The sequence below is a fragment of the Myiozetetes cayanensis genome, unplaced genomic scaffold, assembly GCF_022539395.1.
Source record: "Myiozetetes cayanensis isolate MyiCay16 unplaced genomic scaffold, myiCay2020 scf6-25, whole genome shotgun sequence".
In the NCBI taxonomy this organism is placed as follows: Eukaryota; Metazoa; Chordata; class Aves; order Passeriformes; family Tyrannidae; genus Myiozetetes; species Myiozetetes cayanensis.
In genome coordinates, this window is record NW_026087853.1 from 35,901,828 (window position 1) to 35,919,113 (window position 17,286).

The following is a 17,286-nucleotide window of genomic DNA, read 5'->3' on the forward strand; positions in this document are numbered from 1 at the left end:
TATTTTTTTGACTCTACAGGAATATGTTGATTTCTCAACAACTTTTTAAAGAAAAAAATCTAACAGAATTTTGTTTGTTTCTGCATTATAATATTTAAAAGTAGAAAAACAATAATTAAGGTGTCTGTTGACCTATCACAATGCAATATATAATTTCTCCTCAGTTCTGAATTTCAGTTCTTCGCTCTGACTTAGAAAAGCATAAGGTTTCTTGAACAAATATACTTTCAACAGAATAAAATGCAGCCTTCCAACAGTTTGAGACAGTCAGTGGCTATATGGTGACACCTGGCAAAACCTAGTGGAGAAGAAAAGGAGAAGCAAGGAAAAAGCTCCTATTGGGGATTGGCAAGTCTTTGTCTTTCCCTACAAGTCAGTGTGCAAGCTCTTGTTCCCTGCTCTGTCTGCAGAGTACTTACCTCGTGCTGAAGGATCCTCTCCATTAACTGCTGTCATCTCTCTCAAAAGTCTCATATCAAGGGACATTTATTCTCAAAGCTAGTTACCTTTTGCATTAGACAATATCCGATCATTTTTTCATCATCTCAATCATCATCATCTTTTTTATTTTCATGTTAATTATTGTTAAGAACTCTATAAGAGAGGTTTTCAAAGCACTGAAGTACTTTGCATAACCTGTATGAAGAAACTGCATTCCCCCAGCACACAGTACATGGCATTTTTGGGTATACCTGTTTGAGATATACCTTAATTTAGGTGCCTGGGAGAAATGGGATGTAAAATCCTTTACTAACCCTCTATCAGTGCATTTTGGAAGAGTCCCTCTCTTCCTGGATGTGGCAATTATTTAACATACAATGTCTAATTCAATGAGCTCCTTCTGGAGGAAGCCTCTGCCACCTCATACAGCAGGGGTTGTTCTGCAGCTGTTTTCACAAACCCTCACCAAGAAAATCATTGGAGGCAAGGCAGAGATGGAGGCTTTTTGCAATTGCTCTCAAAAGGGTCCCAGGCCCCTCTTATCAGACAGCAGCGGAGGATTAGTGTGTGTGCATGTGTGTGTGCATGCATGTGTGAGCACAGGAAAGCTTGTTGGCTGAGAAACTGAAATGGCTGACTAGAAGAGGAAATTCTCACTCTTTTATATACAGTATCACTCTTGTCTGCAACTCATGCAAGGAAGGATAGAAACCACCCTCTGTTCTAAGTCATCTTGTGGTCTGTGCTTTTTCCCTCTCAGAAGGAAATCTTGAAAGAGTGACATTACAACAGGCATTTCTGTCTTTAAATAACTTTTGCTTGTTGTTGGTACCATGGAGTAACCTTTCCAGTGTCACGCAGCACTGCTGACTTTGTCACATTCCCAATTGTTTTGTTTCTTCCCTACTCAGTAAGCCAGGCTGATTGCTACGTCTCATTGTGGCTGCCAACTGCGACATGTGAAAAGTCACGCACTAAAACTGTGAGAAACTCCAACAATCCAGTGTGGAATGAAACCTTCTACTTCCGAATCCAGAGTCAGGTCAAGGTAAGGAAGCAAAGTTGTCTGCCTGATGCAGCCTGAAGACTTTTTGTATCTATCTCCTGAACTGTTCCCAGGAATTGTTTAAGGGATGACTCATGATAAAGGACTTTTCAAACTGTTTAACAGCAGAGATAACCAAATTCTTATGTCTGTTGACTGGTTCTGCTCAGGAGGCACAGAAACTGAACTCAGAATTGAAGTTTTAGGGAAACTAGAGACTCTTATGAGTCAGTGCAAGATAGATTCAGAATTTAGGAGTTAACTAAGTTGTTTTATAGGTATAGTCAATATGGTATGTTACAGCAATTAAAATGAACCAGGAAAGAATGAATATTCTACTTACATTTTTGCAAAGAGGGATGATATCCCGACTGCAGAAACTATAAAAAAACTTCTCTCTCTTTTTCCAGAATGTGCTGGAGCTGACAGTGTATGATGAGGATTTTGCTACTCCTGATGACCATCTCCTCTGTGCAATCTTTGATACTGCTAAACTTCCAATTGAAAGAACAGTGGTCCTGTACTTTAAGCCTAGCCCAAATGTAAGAGCAATTAAGCAACTAAAGCAATCATGAAACCAGTGTAGAGTTATACAACAATTTAAAAATATTTCTGAATCTGCCATAGATGACTTCTCCCAATAATGAGTACTTGAATTGCTATTCAAAATATAAGCACAAAAAATGTAGTAAAAAATGAGAGCCTGAGACACTCTTCCAAATATTTTTGTAAGTTATTAAAGACCATAAGACTGAAACAGTATGGTAGGTAGGGGAGCTACTGCTGTGAGCTACCTCTGACCAAGACCAAGGCTATGCAACTGTTGCAGGATGAATAATCTGTAATTTTTTTCCCCCCATGTAATTCATAATCAGTACCCACTGCCCCTTTGCTTGTATGTAGTTTCACCCCAAAAAGCAAAGATGAAGTGGCCATAGTGTGTATCCCACACTGAATGGCTGATGCACTCTGTTTCTCAGTTTACCATCTATAAAATGGGAAAAAGAATCTTGATTCCCTTTGAAATCTAAGGATGAGATCAGCAAAATATCTCGCATGTAACTTCTTGCTACCATGTACAAATTGCTTCCGGTAACCAAACTAGGTCATTCACAACCAGCTCATGCAGTTCAACACTGCCTTATGGGAGGTTGCACAACATTAACTCTGAATCACTCACTAATACCAGTCTCTGTTTATTAGGTTAAAGTGATGGGTGTAAAGTACCTTAAATTTCCAAGATAATAGCAAGTACAGTAAGTCATGGCAGGACAGTGCCAGGAATAGTTGGCAGAGAAAGGTAGAATTCAGAATATAAAGGAAGCTAAAAATTGTCTTTCCGCAGCAGCTTCACACTAAGAAATAGAAGTATAGGTCGTTTTGATGATACCTCAAGGAAGGGAGGAGGTGAGGAAGGAATCCTTAAGCTATCTGGCTGAAATGTTGATTCAGACCACCCAGTCTGAAATATATATCACAAGCTATGCATTGCAATCAATCACTTCAATATTGCCTATCAGGGACCTGGGTTTAGACAAGGGACAAAGCATTATGTAGCTCTTTCATTTAATATCTTGTTCTTGCTTTCAGGCCAAGGAGGAGCTAGAGGTTGAATTCAAGCTGGAGTCTGCGTAAGTGATATAGAGATTATTTTCAAAATGCAAAAATCACTAAATGATAAAGAAACAGTGTTAGTAGTCATGCTTTGTAGTATTTCTGTAAAAATGTGCCAGCCTTCTCCTATCCATCATTGCTGCAGTACCCAACAACTGACTGATTAGCTTGTTCTGTAGCTTAGCTACCAGTTACCCAGAGAGGTTGTGGATGCCCTATTCCTAGAAGTGTACAAGGCCAAGCTGGATGGAACTTTGAGCAACTTGGTCTAGTGGAAGGTTGGTACTATGGCAGGGAGGTTGGTACTGTATGATGTTTAAGGTCCCTCCTAACCCAAACCATCCTATGATTCTTTGATTTGTCTACCCGTGAACAAATCAGAAGGCTTTCTGAGTGTGTGAGTACTGATGTCTATCAATTTTTCCTTGCCTGTTTCAGGTTATGTGTTGGACAGGCTCTTAGTGTTGAACCATCCTAGTTAGGTTTCCAGTGTATCTCTGATTCTTTCACTTTTCCCTTGCAGCATTGTTTGGGACCTAGTAATTCTGTTTTCTTTCTGCCCAACATAATGACAGTGTGTTGGAAACTCTCGTGTAAGGCCCTTCCTCCAGCGTGGTCAGCTTGCCATCCATTTGAATCAGTATTTTTTTCTCTGTGTTACCACAAGATAAATAAGGCCTGGCTCCCTTATACTAGGGGAGGTAAGGCCAGAGGTCAAGTCACTCCACACCATCTACTGACTTCACCTGAATGATCTGAAAAGCATTTTTTCCCCCCAGTGTAATTGGTACCCGCTGTCCTGTGCCCGTTTTAAACAAGCTCCCCAGGAAAGTAGTCACAGCACCAAGCCTGCCAGAGTTCAAGAAGCATTTTGACAATGCACTCAGGCACATGGTGTGATTCTTGGGGCAGTGCAGTGCCAGGAGTTGGACTCAGTGTTCCTTGTGGGTCCCTTCCAACTTAGTGTATTCTATGATTCTATAATTTACATACCAGCAAATACATAGAACTGGCTTCTCATCAGGAATATGCTGGTGTATTAACATGTTACAGCTGAAATACATTTATTTTACATGTTCTAATGAGAAGAATTTGACTGCCTAACTGCATATTCCTATGTTTGGTGATCATGAGATTGAACTGCAAAAGGATAGCCATGACACATATTTCTCAGCTTTGGTAGAGAGATGAGTCCTCTCAGAGCAGTGGTCAGTCCAAGCAAGCATGGCAAGGAGCTTGTTACACACCTGCTGGGGTCTCTCAGTCATTCTTCTAAGAGGGAAGAAAGGGCAGCATCCTGGGCAAGGATGAGTGGAATTTGTTTGATCTAAAAAGTACATGTTTTTCATTTTGTTTCCCAGTTCTGGTCCTCATGAAATGATTGCTACCAACGGAGTGCTGGTGGTATGTGTCTTTCCTAAGATATTTTCTTTAAATGATTCCTTAATATAAAGGGGAAGGCAGAGTGGGGGTTAGAGAAACCAGCTGGCCAGTTCTTCCTCTTTCTTCCTTCTTTCCTATTTAGATACTTTGAGAATTGGGTATTTCATTTACCTGTTTGTTGGTGATATCCCACTATTTCCCATTTATTGTATCTTTCTACACACCACATGCATACACAGAGTTTTCCTCTTGTACCAGTACTTCAAAATAGGTACCGCTGTCTATCAGAGAACAATGGTAAAAATGCTGTGCAGCCAGTTGCTGATAACCTATCTAGCCCTTTCCTACACTTGGAGATGAGCCAAGCTCTGTGGGTAAGTTCTGCACTAAATATTGACCTATCATAATTATATGATGTGAAAGAAGCATGAATGTCGTAAACAAAAAAGAAACCAACCCAAAATATTGGTAGCAATCCTTCTTCAGAAAACCCTTTCTCTACTACTACCTCTTGATCTCTCAGCAACATATCATTCTTCTACATTTTTTCCCAGTTTAACCTATTGTATTTAGGCTACTATCCTGAAAATGCTCCTAATTTTCTTCCTTTGTAAATTCCTCTCACTGTGCCCAATCATATGTCATTGTCACTGGAAGATGCATGCAACTCTGTCCAAAGCTTTTCCTTTTCCTTAGTGGCTCATGGGAAAAAGCCCAGAAATGTCAGGAAATCAAGAACTTCAAGTGACTACACATGGCCAATAGCTGAGGGATTCATAGCTCCCCATAATGAGAGTGAGATGTGATGATCTTTCTCACATATTCCTGCACTCTGTCTTTCACAGTGTCGTGAACTTTGCTGCTTGGAAGTTGAAGTGGCAGAGAAGATGAAGCAAAAATCAAGTAAGGTTATTGTTTTGTTATCTATTTACAAATAATAGATAGTGATGAGAAGGTGCCCCTTTCATATAATGTATCAGTGGAATAAAAAGTACTTACGGTATTCACTGAAGTTAATACCAGGTAAACACATAAAGTTGTTACAGACTCCAGTGACTGCATCTAGATGTACATCAATAAAGCCTCTTAGATCTGCACTAAAGCTGAAATCCCAGTTCTTTATCACAGCAAGAACATTGAGACTTGCCTTTCTATGAAAATAGCATCTGCTTTGCTTCTTTCCCTTTCCTGCCAGCATCCCCTTCATAGTGCTTCCTACTGGGCAAAGCTTGGTCCAAATTTTACAGCTCTGCTACCCACTTTTAATCAAGACAGCACAATTTTCTGTTTAAATCATATCAACATTTCTCATGGCTTGTTTTGCTACTTTAGAGAAAGAACTTTCCCTCACTGTGAAGGGCTCCTTTGAGGGGACACAGGATATCACGCTGGGCCCCAACGGAGTGGTCAGCCCATCATGTCCCACCAAGTTCCACTACATCAAGTACGCGGAGCCAACACTGGATGTCATGTTGCCAAAGAAGAGGCGCTACCACCCTGTGAGTTTGGGTGGCCTCAGTGATGGAGTGATTATGGGTGTCTCTCAAGAAAGTGGGAGCAGGGAGACAGGGTAAACTCATTACTGGTTTTGTCCTAAAGCATGTTGTTTTTCCAGTTGTCCTGTAAGTTCAGTACAGACACGGGCTCCCCAGTCGTGATGCTGAATTCACTGCCCATGGGAAGGAAAACAACCATTGCAGAGGTAAGAATCACTTCTAGCTGTTGGGAATAAAAGGTCATGCACGTAGAAACCATTCCCCATAATTTTGCCCCAGGTGGCTGCTAAGAGCATTCTGATTTTTTCTTAGAATCTGCACAGATAGGACCTTTGTTTCTCCAGATGTTTTCTCCACAGAGGCTACTCTCTACTACTCTACTACTCTCCATTATGTACCAGTAGTGTATACGGAGAACAACAAGGATGTCAGAAAATAAGATGCTTCGTTCAGTACATCTCTCTCTACTTACCCAAAAACTCACTGATTCCTCCTTTGTTTAGGGTCCAAACTAAAAGTTGCTCCTTTAGCACAAGCTAGGAAAATGTCAATAAACCTGCCCTTAGTCAACCATGTACTTCAAATGACAATACATTAAAATATACTGAAAATATTAAGCATAAGGTATGGATTTTAACAGAATGAGCACAATTCTTGAATAGTACCATTAAAACACATTCTCGGAACAAAGCACTTTTTTGTCAGTTAATATGACAATTGCAATAGTGATTTTAAGACAGGATGAAGCCTTGGCAGAAGCAAATGTAGACTTGCAGTCTCTTCACTGTTAGACTATGGCCAGGATGTCAAAGATGTGCTGTGTATTAGAACATAAAGAACAAGAAATATACAAAAAATGGTAATTCAGGATGCTGCAGAAAGCTTATGAGTAATGCAGGAAATGGGACCTGCTCCATGAGTCTCAATAACCTCCTATACCAAGATTGTTAATGGTTTCTGCAGCCTGGAAGGATTTGGGTACTGTAGGTAGGGATATTATACTAAGGGTAAGTGAATGCTTTAGGCAATAGGTGCTGAGAACTAGACATTTAACTTTGTGACTACCAGACTTGCTGGGGTATAAATCAAGCTCTGACCCCAAGACAGAATGGGAAAAAAGAAATTTCTGTCTTATTAAAATTAAAAAATTACAGTATGTGTTCTTGTTTTCTAGGAGAAAAGATTTGACTTAAATGTGACAGCACAAACCTGGTAAGAGATCTCCTTCTATTTCTAAAGACTTAGTTAATCAATTTTGTTATTGTTTTAGCCATATAGAAATTACAGAAGCCAGCATAGTCTGAAAACTAGAATGAGGTTATAATAAAACATAAAACACATGAACAATATATTATACATAATTAGCCTTAGGAAGATTTGGTGTTAGTCAATAAACATTGATAACCATGTGTTTATTTTAGCATTATCCCTCTCCTTCTGACCACAGAATATTGTTTTCGGTCAATGTCAGTCTCTGAAATTCACAAAGAGAACAAAGCTAGCTAAAAACACCAAACAAGAATAGACATGAGTAAACATTTAACTTGATAAGAAATTATGAATTATTTTTTGCTTAACAGTCATTATTTAGTAGCAATAAACCTTGTATTCTATGTCCAGTTACACTATATATTGATAAGGTAAACAATATGGATTGTGATTTGACATTTATAGATGTGCTCATTAATACTTATAAGTAAACATGAAGATGCTTCATGTTATTCATATTTATATGTAACACACAGAACTGGGCAAACTGGTGTTTTTCTGTGTGTGCCTGTTTAAGAAATAAAAGGGGAAAATGAGCTAATTTTGAATTCAAACAGTGTTTTCTACCATTTGTTTCAGAAAGGCAAGTGCTCAATGACAACAGGAAAACCAGTGTTGTTCCAGGACAGGAAAAACACTTCATACTGATTTATTTTACTTTCAGAGAACTTTAAAAACAGTTTGTTTGCATCTTGATTTACAATGGAGAAAGGCTTTTGCAGCTCCACCTAACTCAATTCCCCTTGTATGTCTTCATTTACAAATAAGGTTGTAAAAATTTGGCTGATTTTTTCCAAATCTGAAGGTGGAGAAAACTCATAAATACATTTCATTACTAGTTTAATTGGAATTATGGACTCAGTAGAAGAGATAATTCTGTCACTGAAAGAATAAGAAAACCTCTGCCATCTGACAATGCCTGGCCAAGGCTAGCTGGCCAGCCAAGCAGTCCATGGGTAGCTCTGACCTGACCGTAACCCCATCTCTTGCCCATTGGTGGCTTGTAGGTGCAGGAGAGGAAGAGCACAAATGCCCAGGAAAATAAGCTGCAACACTGGGGTCTTGAGGAATGACTTACTAGATTTCAGAAGAGACACCAATGAAATATTCATTTGAGAAATGTTGTGCCTTACAATTTCTGAGTCAAGGCTGATGTCAAATAGAACTTCCAGCACTGACCTGTGAAAGAGTTTGTGCGAGTGCAGGCACAACAGAGTATCGAGGGTGAAGTCCTGCCCCACTAAACTCAGTGACCCACCTACACCCATCCAGGAGCTGGATGTCACCGAGGTTCCTTCAGCAAGCCAAGTTCCACAGCCAACCTCCCCAGCGATGCTCACCACTAGAGGGGGAAACGTTCTCACTCCAGTTGTTTAAAAGGAGAATTTTCCTTCACGTTGGAAATGCCAACACTTGAAAATTTGGATTTATTTTAGATTTAAAATGAGAAAATAACATCTGAAATGGGAATCAATACACTCCCTTTGATCACTGGAATAGATTTTCTAAATTTGTCACTGTTTTAGTCTTAGAATAGTTATGGAAATATTTTGTTTTATTTGTAAATATTGTACATTGTTTCTTCATCAATTAGTAGTAATGGGGTCTAATGTCACTAGTTAGGCTTACTAGTTGACATAAGTTTCTTAATTTTAAAAAAAGTTTAGAATATTCTCTCTTGTTCATGTCAAGTTGCATCACCCTGTTTCAAGATAAGGGTGATGTAGTTTATCTTCAATCAAAGTCCTAAGATTGATGTGGGTGTATTAGTACTTAGTATATGTGTCTGGTTTTATCTTAGTAATTGTTCTTGCCACCAAGACCTGGACATGCGCTTTGGGTTCGACTTATGTTCAGAAGAAAAGGCTTTCCTGGGGAAAAGAAAGAGATATGTAGCAAGTGCCCTCAAAACTGTTTTTCATCTACCACAGGAACTGCAGGATCAAGAGGTACATTTGTATTGAGGGGATAGAACTTGAATCCATAGTGCCTTCATGTACTCTTCTAAATGAGTGGTCAGCAAAATGTGCCACATGCATCTGTTGTGCCGGTACCAAATTGCCCATGTCTTAAGTACATTTGCTTGTGCTGCTGAGGTTTGTTATTGCAAGAATCACTAGTTGCAATAATTGCATCCTTCATTACTGTCAATTTGGAATTTGTCATATTTGAGATATGTTCTTTCCTGTCATGCTATGCTGATACTGGCTTGGTTCAGAAATACTGAATATATTACACAGCACAGATTTCTCCCCTTGTTCAAATTTCATGTTTGTAGAAATTTAGGGCAAACATCTCTGAGTGCTTCTCATATCTTCTTACATCTTGCAGTTTTGAAATTCTTCAAAATAAATATAATTTATTTTAAATTAGCTTCATGATACCGAAAAATAACAGCATTGAAGATGGTAGCTTGACAACAGTGACTGAACTGAGTGTATTTCTTTATGGGATTGGCATGGGGATTTTCACGCAGTAGTAGTCGATGTTTGAAATAAGAAAAAAGTGGTGAAGGAGTGGGAGATGCAGAGAAAATACATTGGTCCTTCTACAGAAGGGTTTCTTCTTATTAATCTGTGCCCCTATTTGTCCTAGAGATGGGCAAGAACCCAGATTTGGTTTAATTTCCAAACTCATGTTTATCTAAAAGGAAGCAGCAGTAGCAGTCATTGCTTGGTTTTGAAGTCTGTCCTTTTGAAAAGGTATCTGGGCTCTGTGATCAGGACCTGGGCTGAGTGTGGTGAATAAACCTCACTGCAGTTTGGGATGCAATGTTGAATGCTGTTGGTGTGAATGCCTCATCCTCCCTCTGGCCAACAGGTCCCCGTTGTGGCTATCATCACGACAGGTGGAGGACTGAAGTCAATGACAGGACTGTATGGCAGCCTCATGGGACTCAAGAAATTAAATCTCCTGGACTGCATAACATACATCAGTGGGCTGTCCGGCACCACATGGTAAGCCATCTCAAGCAGGAGGCTTGACCAGGCCTTTTGAGTGACACTGCTGCAGACAGTTGCTTCTAAAAGCAGACAAGATCAGGAGATTTTCTTCAAATGTCATAGAAACAAGCTGTTTCTCAGTAACAGGCTTGATTTAATAATAAAGCTAATAAATATTAGCTTGATTTGATGCACTCTTGTTTTTATAAGCAAGTTCTTGACTGCACTTACCAGCTCCAGGTTTGCAGCAGTTAAATGTGCAGACAACTACACTTGTCAAAATGTTTTCTAATTAAGTAGTTACTGTGGATGTAACTGTGGATGCCCATAGAATCATGCCTCTTCCTTTCTCCACTGATGTTCCAGTTGTTGTGGTTCCCATTAACTTCTGAGACTTGTTCTGATTAACTGGTCATGTGGAAAAAACTGCAGGATAGTGCACACTTACCAGTGCAACCTGTTGTAAAAGTTGTAAAAGTGCAACCAATTTGTAAAAGGACTACATTGTCCTGGGTAGTGTTATTCGCTGCTCACAGGACCTACAGCTGCCTAATGTGTGATTGTCTCCTGTAGGGGAGGCCAGTAAAATAGCGAGTAGTGTTTATAAAGGATAGTGATATCATAAGATATCATAAGAGTAACACTAAGTGAATCAAAGCCAAGAGACAGCAGTTGGTGTGGATGAATTTAAGGCTCTAAAATACAAGAAAAGAAAATTTATTTTAATTTTCTGCCTAGTTTGGATCCAAAAACGTACTTATGTTCACACCAGGAAATTTTATCCCTTTAGCTTCTACCAGTTCTATTAAAAAAAATTAAAAATGTCAGGAACATAAACAAACCCACCTTAATCTTCTTTAAAAAGAGTCATAGAAACTCTGGAGTGTTCATTCTGCTAGATGGAGCAGCAAAAACAGAGTATGTATGAGCAGAAGAGAATCCCTGAGTGTAAACCTCTGTTCCTTTTGACTTTTGCTGTCTATATGATCTTTCTCCAGGACCATGGCCAACTTATACAGAGATGCCTACTGGTCACAGAAAGACCTGGACTCGCATATTGGTGAAGCCCAGAAACAAGCAACGAAATGCAAGATGGGCTGTTTCTCTATGGATCGCATGAAGTACTACAACAAGCAGCTTTGTCAGCGGAAAGAAGAGGGATACAGGACATCATTTATAGATCTTTGGGGTCTCATGATTGAGTACTTGCTAAATGATGGGGTATGATGTATATTCTTTTTCAGAAAAGAAGCTGGGTGGGATGCAAATAATGCCAAATTCCAGTCTTCTTGCAAGGCTGGACTGAGATTGCTGTTGTGTAGTAAGAAAGGACACTTAAGTATCAATATATTCAAGGGCTTCTTTCAGATTCAGGAAACCAGGATGGCTCACTACACTCCTCAGCCTAAGGAGCAGCTTACCTCTCCTCCTACTTGTTGGGGAAATACTTTCTAGGATGTACAGACATGTATGCAGAAATAGTTTTCTCTCTCCTCTTTTTTCCTTCAAAACTAGAAAGACCCTCACAAACTTTCAGAGCAGCAAGAAGCACTCTGTGATGGCCAGAACCCACTGCCCATCTATGTGGCAGTCAGCGTCCGGGACAGTTACAGCACCAATGATTTCAAAGGTAAGGATGGTGGTTCAGACCATGTGAGGCTAAAATTGGTGTGTCAATTGCTGTGATTTCATCTTCTCTACTTGGTAGCACTTGGAGAAAACAATTGTTTTCTTTCACTTTTTTGGAGAAATAACCGTCACCTCCATGCCTTACAGGTTTAATACAAGGGCTTTGGGGAGCAGCACTTCACTGTCTAGTCATACACTGTAGAAATTCTGCCAGAAATGCCATTTTTGAAATATTATCAGATCTTCCTAGAATGAGAACAACTGGAATTATCTGAGAATTGCTTTTTCTTGATTCCCAGTTATAGTTTCAACTACTCGCTACTAAACCTGTTTCTTCTCTCATTGTTTTGGGTTTTTTTCTTTTTTTCATGAGGGGAAGCAGATGAGGAGAAGAAACAGAACAAAAATTGAGATCAAATTTTGTTATGGGTGAGGTGAAAAAATGAACCACTTCCGAATGAAAAGGAAATTATGGTCTATGCCATTTCTGTCCCAGTTTTCATTCACACTGCACTTATATTGGACAACTGCACTTAACTTGGAGAGGATATCCAATAAAGTCAAGGAATAGTTCAATCTTCTTCAGTACAACACATAAAGAGTAGAATTGCTCTCTTATAAAAATATAATTTCTGAAGAGCTGAGTACCTGTCTTTGTACATAAATTATTTAAGTGAAGTTAAATTGACTGTATCGATAACAGTGGAAGTACTCTCACCTAGACGTGGTGTATGGAAAGGTAAAGCAAAACCTTGTACATGCTGGAAAACCCTGGACTGGTGCAAGCACACAGCATGTGTAAGATCTGGAGCTTTGTTGTGCACCTTTTGCCTTCGGAGACACCATCATGAACAGCAAAACTGCTCCTGCCTCCCCATTGCCACTGTGTCTGAGCTCAGCTGCCTATCCTGCAGAGGGTCATTTATGAGTGAGGCTTTGAAAAGTCAACATAGTAAAGACATAGTAAACAACATATACCCTAGCTGTCCCTCTCTCCACATCTGTCTGGGAGCCTTCTAAGTGTCCCATTGTGGCTGTGTTACAGAGTGGGTGGAGTTCACCCCCTACGAGGTGGGACTTCTGAAGTACGGCGCATTCGTTCGCACAGAGAATTTTGGAAGCGAGTTCTTCATGGGACGCTTGTTAAAAAAGCTCCCTGAATCCCGCATCTGCTACCTTCAAGGTGATGTACTGCGTTGTCCTGTCACAGAAGCACTTGGGAGGGATGCAAGGTGGTTAACCACAGGGTAGATGTTTCTGTTCTAACATACTAAGCACTGCTATGATATTGCCTGCTAGGAAATGGGAATGGTAGTCTGTCCAAAAAAATACAGTAAAAAACCCCACGTCTTTTTGTTTAGTTTCTTGTCACTGTCTTGGTAGATGACATGTCTGTATCTTTGAAGTGGAATAGATGAGGCTCCTTAATTCTTTCCTTGTAGGGAATATTTCCCCACTTCTTTGGTTATTCTTCTGATTACTCTCTGAATGCACTCCAACTTAAGACCAATTTGGTATAGTTTAAATTTGCAATGGCAGATGAAATGATAGCATGATGTCTTGTCAACAAAGCCACCAGTGCCCCAGTGGGGAAGCAGAGAGAGCCAATCCTGGGTGAAGAAGAGTGCACAGTGGAGCTGGAGTCCACTGCATCTGTGAGCCTTTACATGATGCAATGTGAGATCTTGTACAAACCAAACATCTGAAGAGCCAGTTCATCCCACTTTGAAAAAAATTCAGGGTGTGTGGAAGGTGATCAGAGTATGCGAAGAAAAAAAAAGCCGGAGTAAGGAAGACAGGAATGGAAAGGATATGTTTGCGATGTTTGTGTTATCTAAACTCTTATTTTGTCTCTTGAGTGAGTCGGGTCTTTTCTCCTTTACTTGTCTCACATTCTTTTCTCCCTTTACCATGTGGCAGAGCCATGCAGTAGGTTAGGCTCAAAGCTGATAGTAGCATGACCTGGAATAATGCCATAGAAAGTTAAGAGGAATTTAACAGTGTGAAACTTCAGAAATATTTGTATTAAGCCAGTTCAAAAATGAAGCCAAGAGGTCAAAATAGAAGGAAAAATGCATTTTCTTGTTAGAGTGTGCCCTTGTGTTCACTAATTCCTTTTACAGGTATGTGGAGCAGTATATTTTCTGTGAACCTCTTACAAATATGGGGACTTTCCCACAGTTCAGAGGACTTCTGGAAGAGGTGGACACAAGACAGAATAGAAGAAGTTGGTGAGAATTTATTAAGCCTTTCATTTATGGACGTTTAGTATTCTGGATAACTTTTGGCATCATCATGTCAACTGTGTTGAATCTAATATCATAGGATCTTCCTAAGAGATAGCAACTTGTATAGACTAATAGGAAGAGGGTAATGAGAGAAAGGCTCCTGTAATTACAAGACTTACTAAAGCTCTACTGATTCCTTAAAAAGAAGTTTTAGAGGGGTCAGACATTTCTCAAAAAGTGTTTTGGCATTGCCCACTCTCTCTCAGCCATATAGAACCAAGAACCAGTGGCAGAGAACATGGCTGGTTTTGCTGCGTGTGCAGAGAATAAACCTGAATATCAATTGGTAAATAATATTTCCTGGGTTTTTGTTTTATTACTCAGTACAGTAATTAGTGTACAGGATTCATCCTGGCACAAAGATAAATAAGGCCCAGAGGGTATTTTCTGAAGCAATATAGAAACCATGACTTTACTGCTAAATCATTTAAGATGATAGTAACTATAATTGCAGGCATCCTGAAAAGTAAAGAAATACATCTGTGCAATCATACAAACCACCAAGTCTCTCCTGCTGCATTGTCAGCCTCTTGGTCTAGCAAAGCAGGTTGTGGTTTCAAGAAACCACACCTCTTGCCGAATTACATGACACCACCCTAAAAACTAGACATAGTTTCTGAATATGAATGCATGCCCCAGGTTTTCTTGGGTTGCTCTCACTGCTGATTAAGTACATGTTCATGCTGCCAGGAGTGAATATCAGGTAGCAGCAGCCACTGTTGCAATAGACCCCGTGGTTGCTGTTGCCCACCTGACGGAGGAGTAGCATATGCATCACCCCCATTTTCTCCATGATTGCCTTTGTTTCATGATACCTTCCTGTGAGGACACATAACTTTCATTCTGACAGAACATTCTCTGAATTTCTTATTTCCTGAGGGATGTCTTTTCCAGGACTAAAGACTGCTTCTGATGAACTGTCTTTAGGCCAAAGCTTAAGACCATCATCAGAGCTTTTAACAGCAGCCACTCCTTTCCTTCAGAATAGTTTGTGTGTATTTAGTGAATCATCCCAGAACAGCCCCTGAAGACCAGGGCAGCCAGAAATGAACATTATTTAACAAGTACTTCGCCATCTTTTCTGCTCTCCTCTAGATGAAGACCCCGTGTTGCCCACAAGGCCCCATGAGCTGAGGACTCGCATGTACACTCCTCCTGGCCCCTTGTCCAGTGCCCTACGGGGAGCGTTGACTGATCGTTTCTCTGTCGCCCAGCACCACAATTTCCTGAAGGGCTACCAGCTGCATAACAACTACATGGAGAATGAGCACTTTTGTCAATGGAAAGGTGATGGGGACTGGCATAATTTTCAGTAGTTTCAGGGTGGACAATTTAGGAAAGAAGCCTGTCAGTCTTGGGAGTGGAAAAAAACCTCCTGAGAGAATGCTTATTTTCTGAACAGAGATGAGACACTAAAACTTCAGAGTTGCCACTGTTTTTAAATATATATGTTTATTTGCTTTGGCTGAGCCCTCTGCAGTACAGACTGAGAGGTCAGGCTTGCAGCTGACAGAACCAAATTTAAAGTGGCAGAGAGAAGAGTGAACATGGGAGAAAGCTTTATTTGGCAAGACTGTGCCTCTAACTTCAGATGCAACTGGAATATCCAAGAAAATGTCAGCTACAAGAGAAAGCTAGAAAGGAATGGGGTTTTATAGTCCAAAGAAGAGGGGACTGAGGGGGAGGCATAAATCCAAATGTATAAAGGATTGAGAATAGTTTGTTCTCCAAATCAGTTATAGATAACAGATGAAACAATGATTGAAACTAAGCAAGGCAGATCTAGGTTATTCATTAGATGTAGCTTACTTGCACTAATGAGTACTACATACTAGTGGAATATATTCCCTGGAAACTCAACCCAGAAGATTTTTTAGAACAGGAGTTTAGGCATTTTGCAGTCCTACTTGCACCTGTTTGACAGTCCAGTAGTATGGCAATTAAATTCAACGAGGCCTCTGGGATGGTCAGTTCCACTTTACACTTTTCTTTTTTTTCTGGTCAAAATACCTGCAGATCAATTCTTATTCCAAGAAATATTTTCCTTTTAGACACTGTGTTAGACTCACGTCCCAACCAGCTGGTGCAAAATCCTGATCAACTAGGCATGATAGATGCTGGGTTTTTCATCAATACCAGCAGTGCACCACTTTTAAGGCCACAGAGGGAAGTGGATGTCATCATATATCTAAGTTATACGACTGGATCACATACATCGGTGAGGACCTTCTTGTTACCATGTGTTGTGTTTCCTTTTGTAAATGTCCAGCCTGTAACATCTAGAACTGCTGGTTATTTCATCTGTTCAGTTTTTGATGTCTGCATTTCCCAGTGTTTTTTCACTGTAGGGATTAATGTTGTTCTTATTTCTTCCCGGAATCCTTCCTTCTGGTTTATGAACATATCAAATTATTCAAGGGGACATCAGCATGGTCTTTTCCAGAACGATGGAAAGAGGCTCTTCTGTTTTATGCTGATTTGAGCAGGTTTCCAGACCTTGCACAGGAATATTCATAAAGATGAGGAAGTGATTTCTTGACTTAAATTGGAATATAAAAAGGGTTAAGTGGATATCAGAAGCAGATAATTTCTGAGCTGACAAATAAGATGCTACAAGTAAAATTCAGTGACAAACATCTTCCTGCATAAACCCCAGTTTCATGTAGATAAAGTTAATTAGCTGTCTATAAGGGCTTGCAGTAAGGAAGTTTGGGTCTTTAGATATCAGAAACTGAGGTTAATTGGAAACTTATTATTAGTTATCTTGGCCTGCCCAAATGGAATTACTTCTTCTGAATGAGAACAGCTGTACTACCCCTAATAAGCCGTATGTTGCATGAGACATATAATTAATGAAGTTTAATTTCAACCTCATTCATTGTCAGATAAAATTTAGGAAGAAAGGTTGCTACAATTTTAAACATTTTAGGAGAAAATTTTTCTGCTTGACAGTGTCCACTATTAGATGGTGCAGAGTAAATAACACAGTGTGTATTAGGATGTGGTATTTTACTAAACATTTCAGGGAAAAGGTAGAGTATAGCCTAGAACTTCAGACTTTCTCAGTAAACTATAAATCTCAATTAACACTGTGCCATAATACCTGCACAGGCAGAGACATAATTGCACATTTTAAATTAACTTTCTTATCTTCTGGCTTTCAGGTACATAATAAGATG

General features: G+C 39.7%; 1 protein-coding gene across 1 annotated transcript in view; it reads left to right on the forward strand.

Annotated features, from left to right (window-relative positions):
• LOC126650608 (cytosolic phospholipase A2 epsilon-like) overlaps positions 1 to 17,286 on the forward strand; it is a 30,529-nt gene that overhangs the window by 11,744 nt on the left and 1,499 nt on the right. Inside the window, exons 3-18 of the mRNA XM_050335598.1 lie at positions 1,353 to 1,489; positions 1,897 to 2,028; positions 3,077 to 3,117; positions 4,462 to 4,504; positions 5,329 to 5,386; positions 5,816 to 5,982; positions 6,099 to 6,185; positions 7,154 to 7,191; positions 9,050 to 9,197; positions 10,069 to 10,205; positions 11,189 to 11,411; positions 11,706 to 11,820; positions 12,865 to 13,002; positions 13,943 to 14,050; positions 15,203 to 15,394; positions 16,159 to 16,325. Of these exons, the coding sequence (XP_050191555.1) occupies positions 1,353 to 1,489; positions 1,897 to 2,028; positions 3,077 to 3,117; positions 4,462 to 4,504; positions 5,329 to 5,386; positions 5,816 to 5,982; positions 6,099 to 6,185; positions 7,154 to 7,191; positions 9,050 to 9,197; positions 10,069 to 10,205; positions 11,189 to 11,411; positions 11,706 to 11,820; positions 12,865 to 13,002; positions 13,943 to 14,050; positions 15,203 to 15,394; positions 16,159 to 16,325 (1,931 nt within the window). The remainder of the gene's footprint in view (positions 1 to 1,352; positions 1,490 to 1,896; positions 2,029 to 3,076; positions 3,118 to 4,461; positions 4,505 to 5,328; positions 5,387 to 5,815; positions 5,983 to 6,098; positions 6,186 to 7,153; positions 7,192 to 9,049; positions 9,198 to 10,068; positions 10,206 to 11,188; positions 11,412 to 11,705; positions 11,821 to 12,864; positions 13,003 to 13,942; positions 14,051 to 15,202; positions 15,395 to 16,158; positions 16,326 to 17,286) is intronic.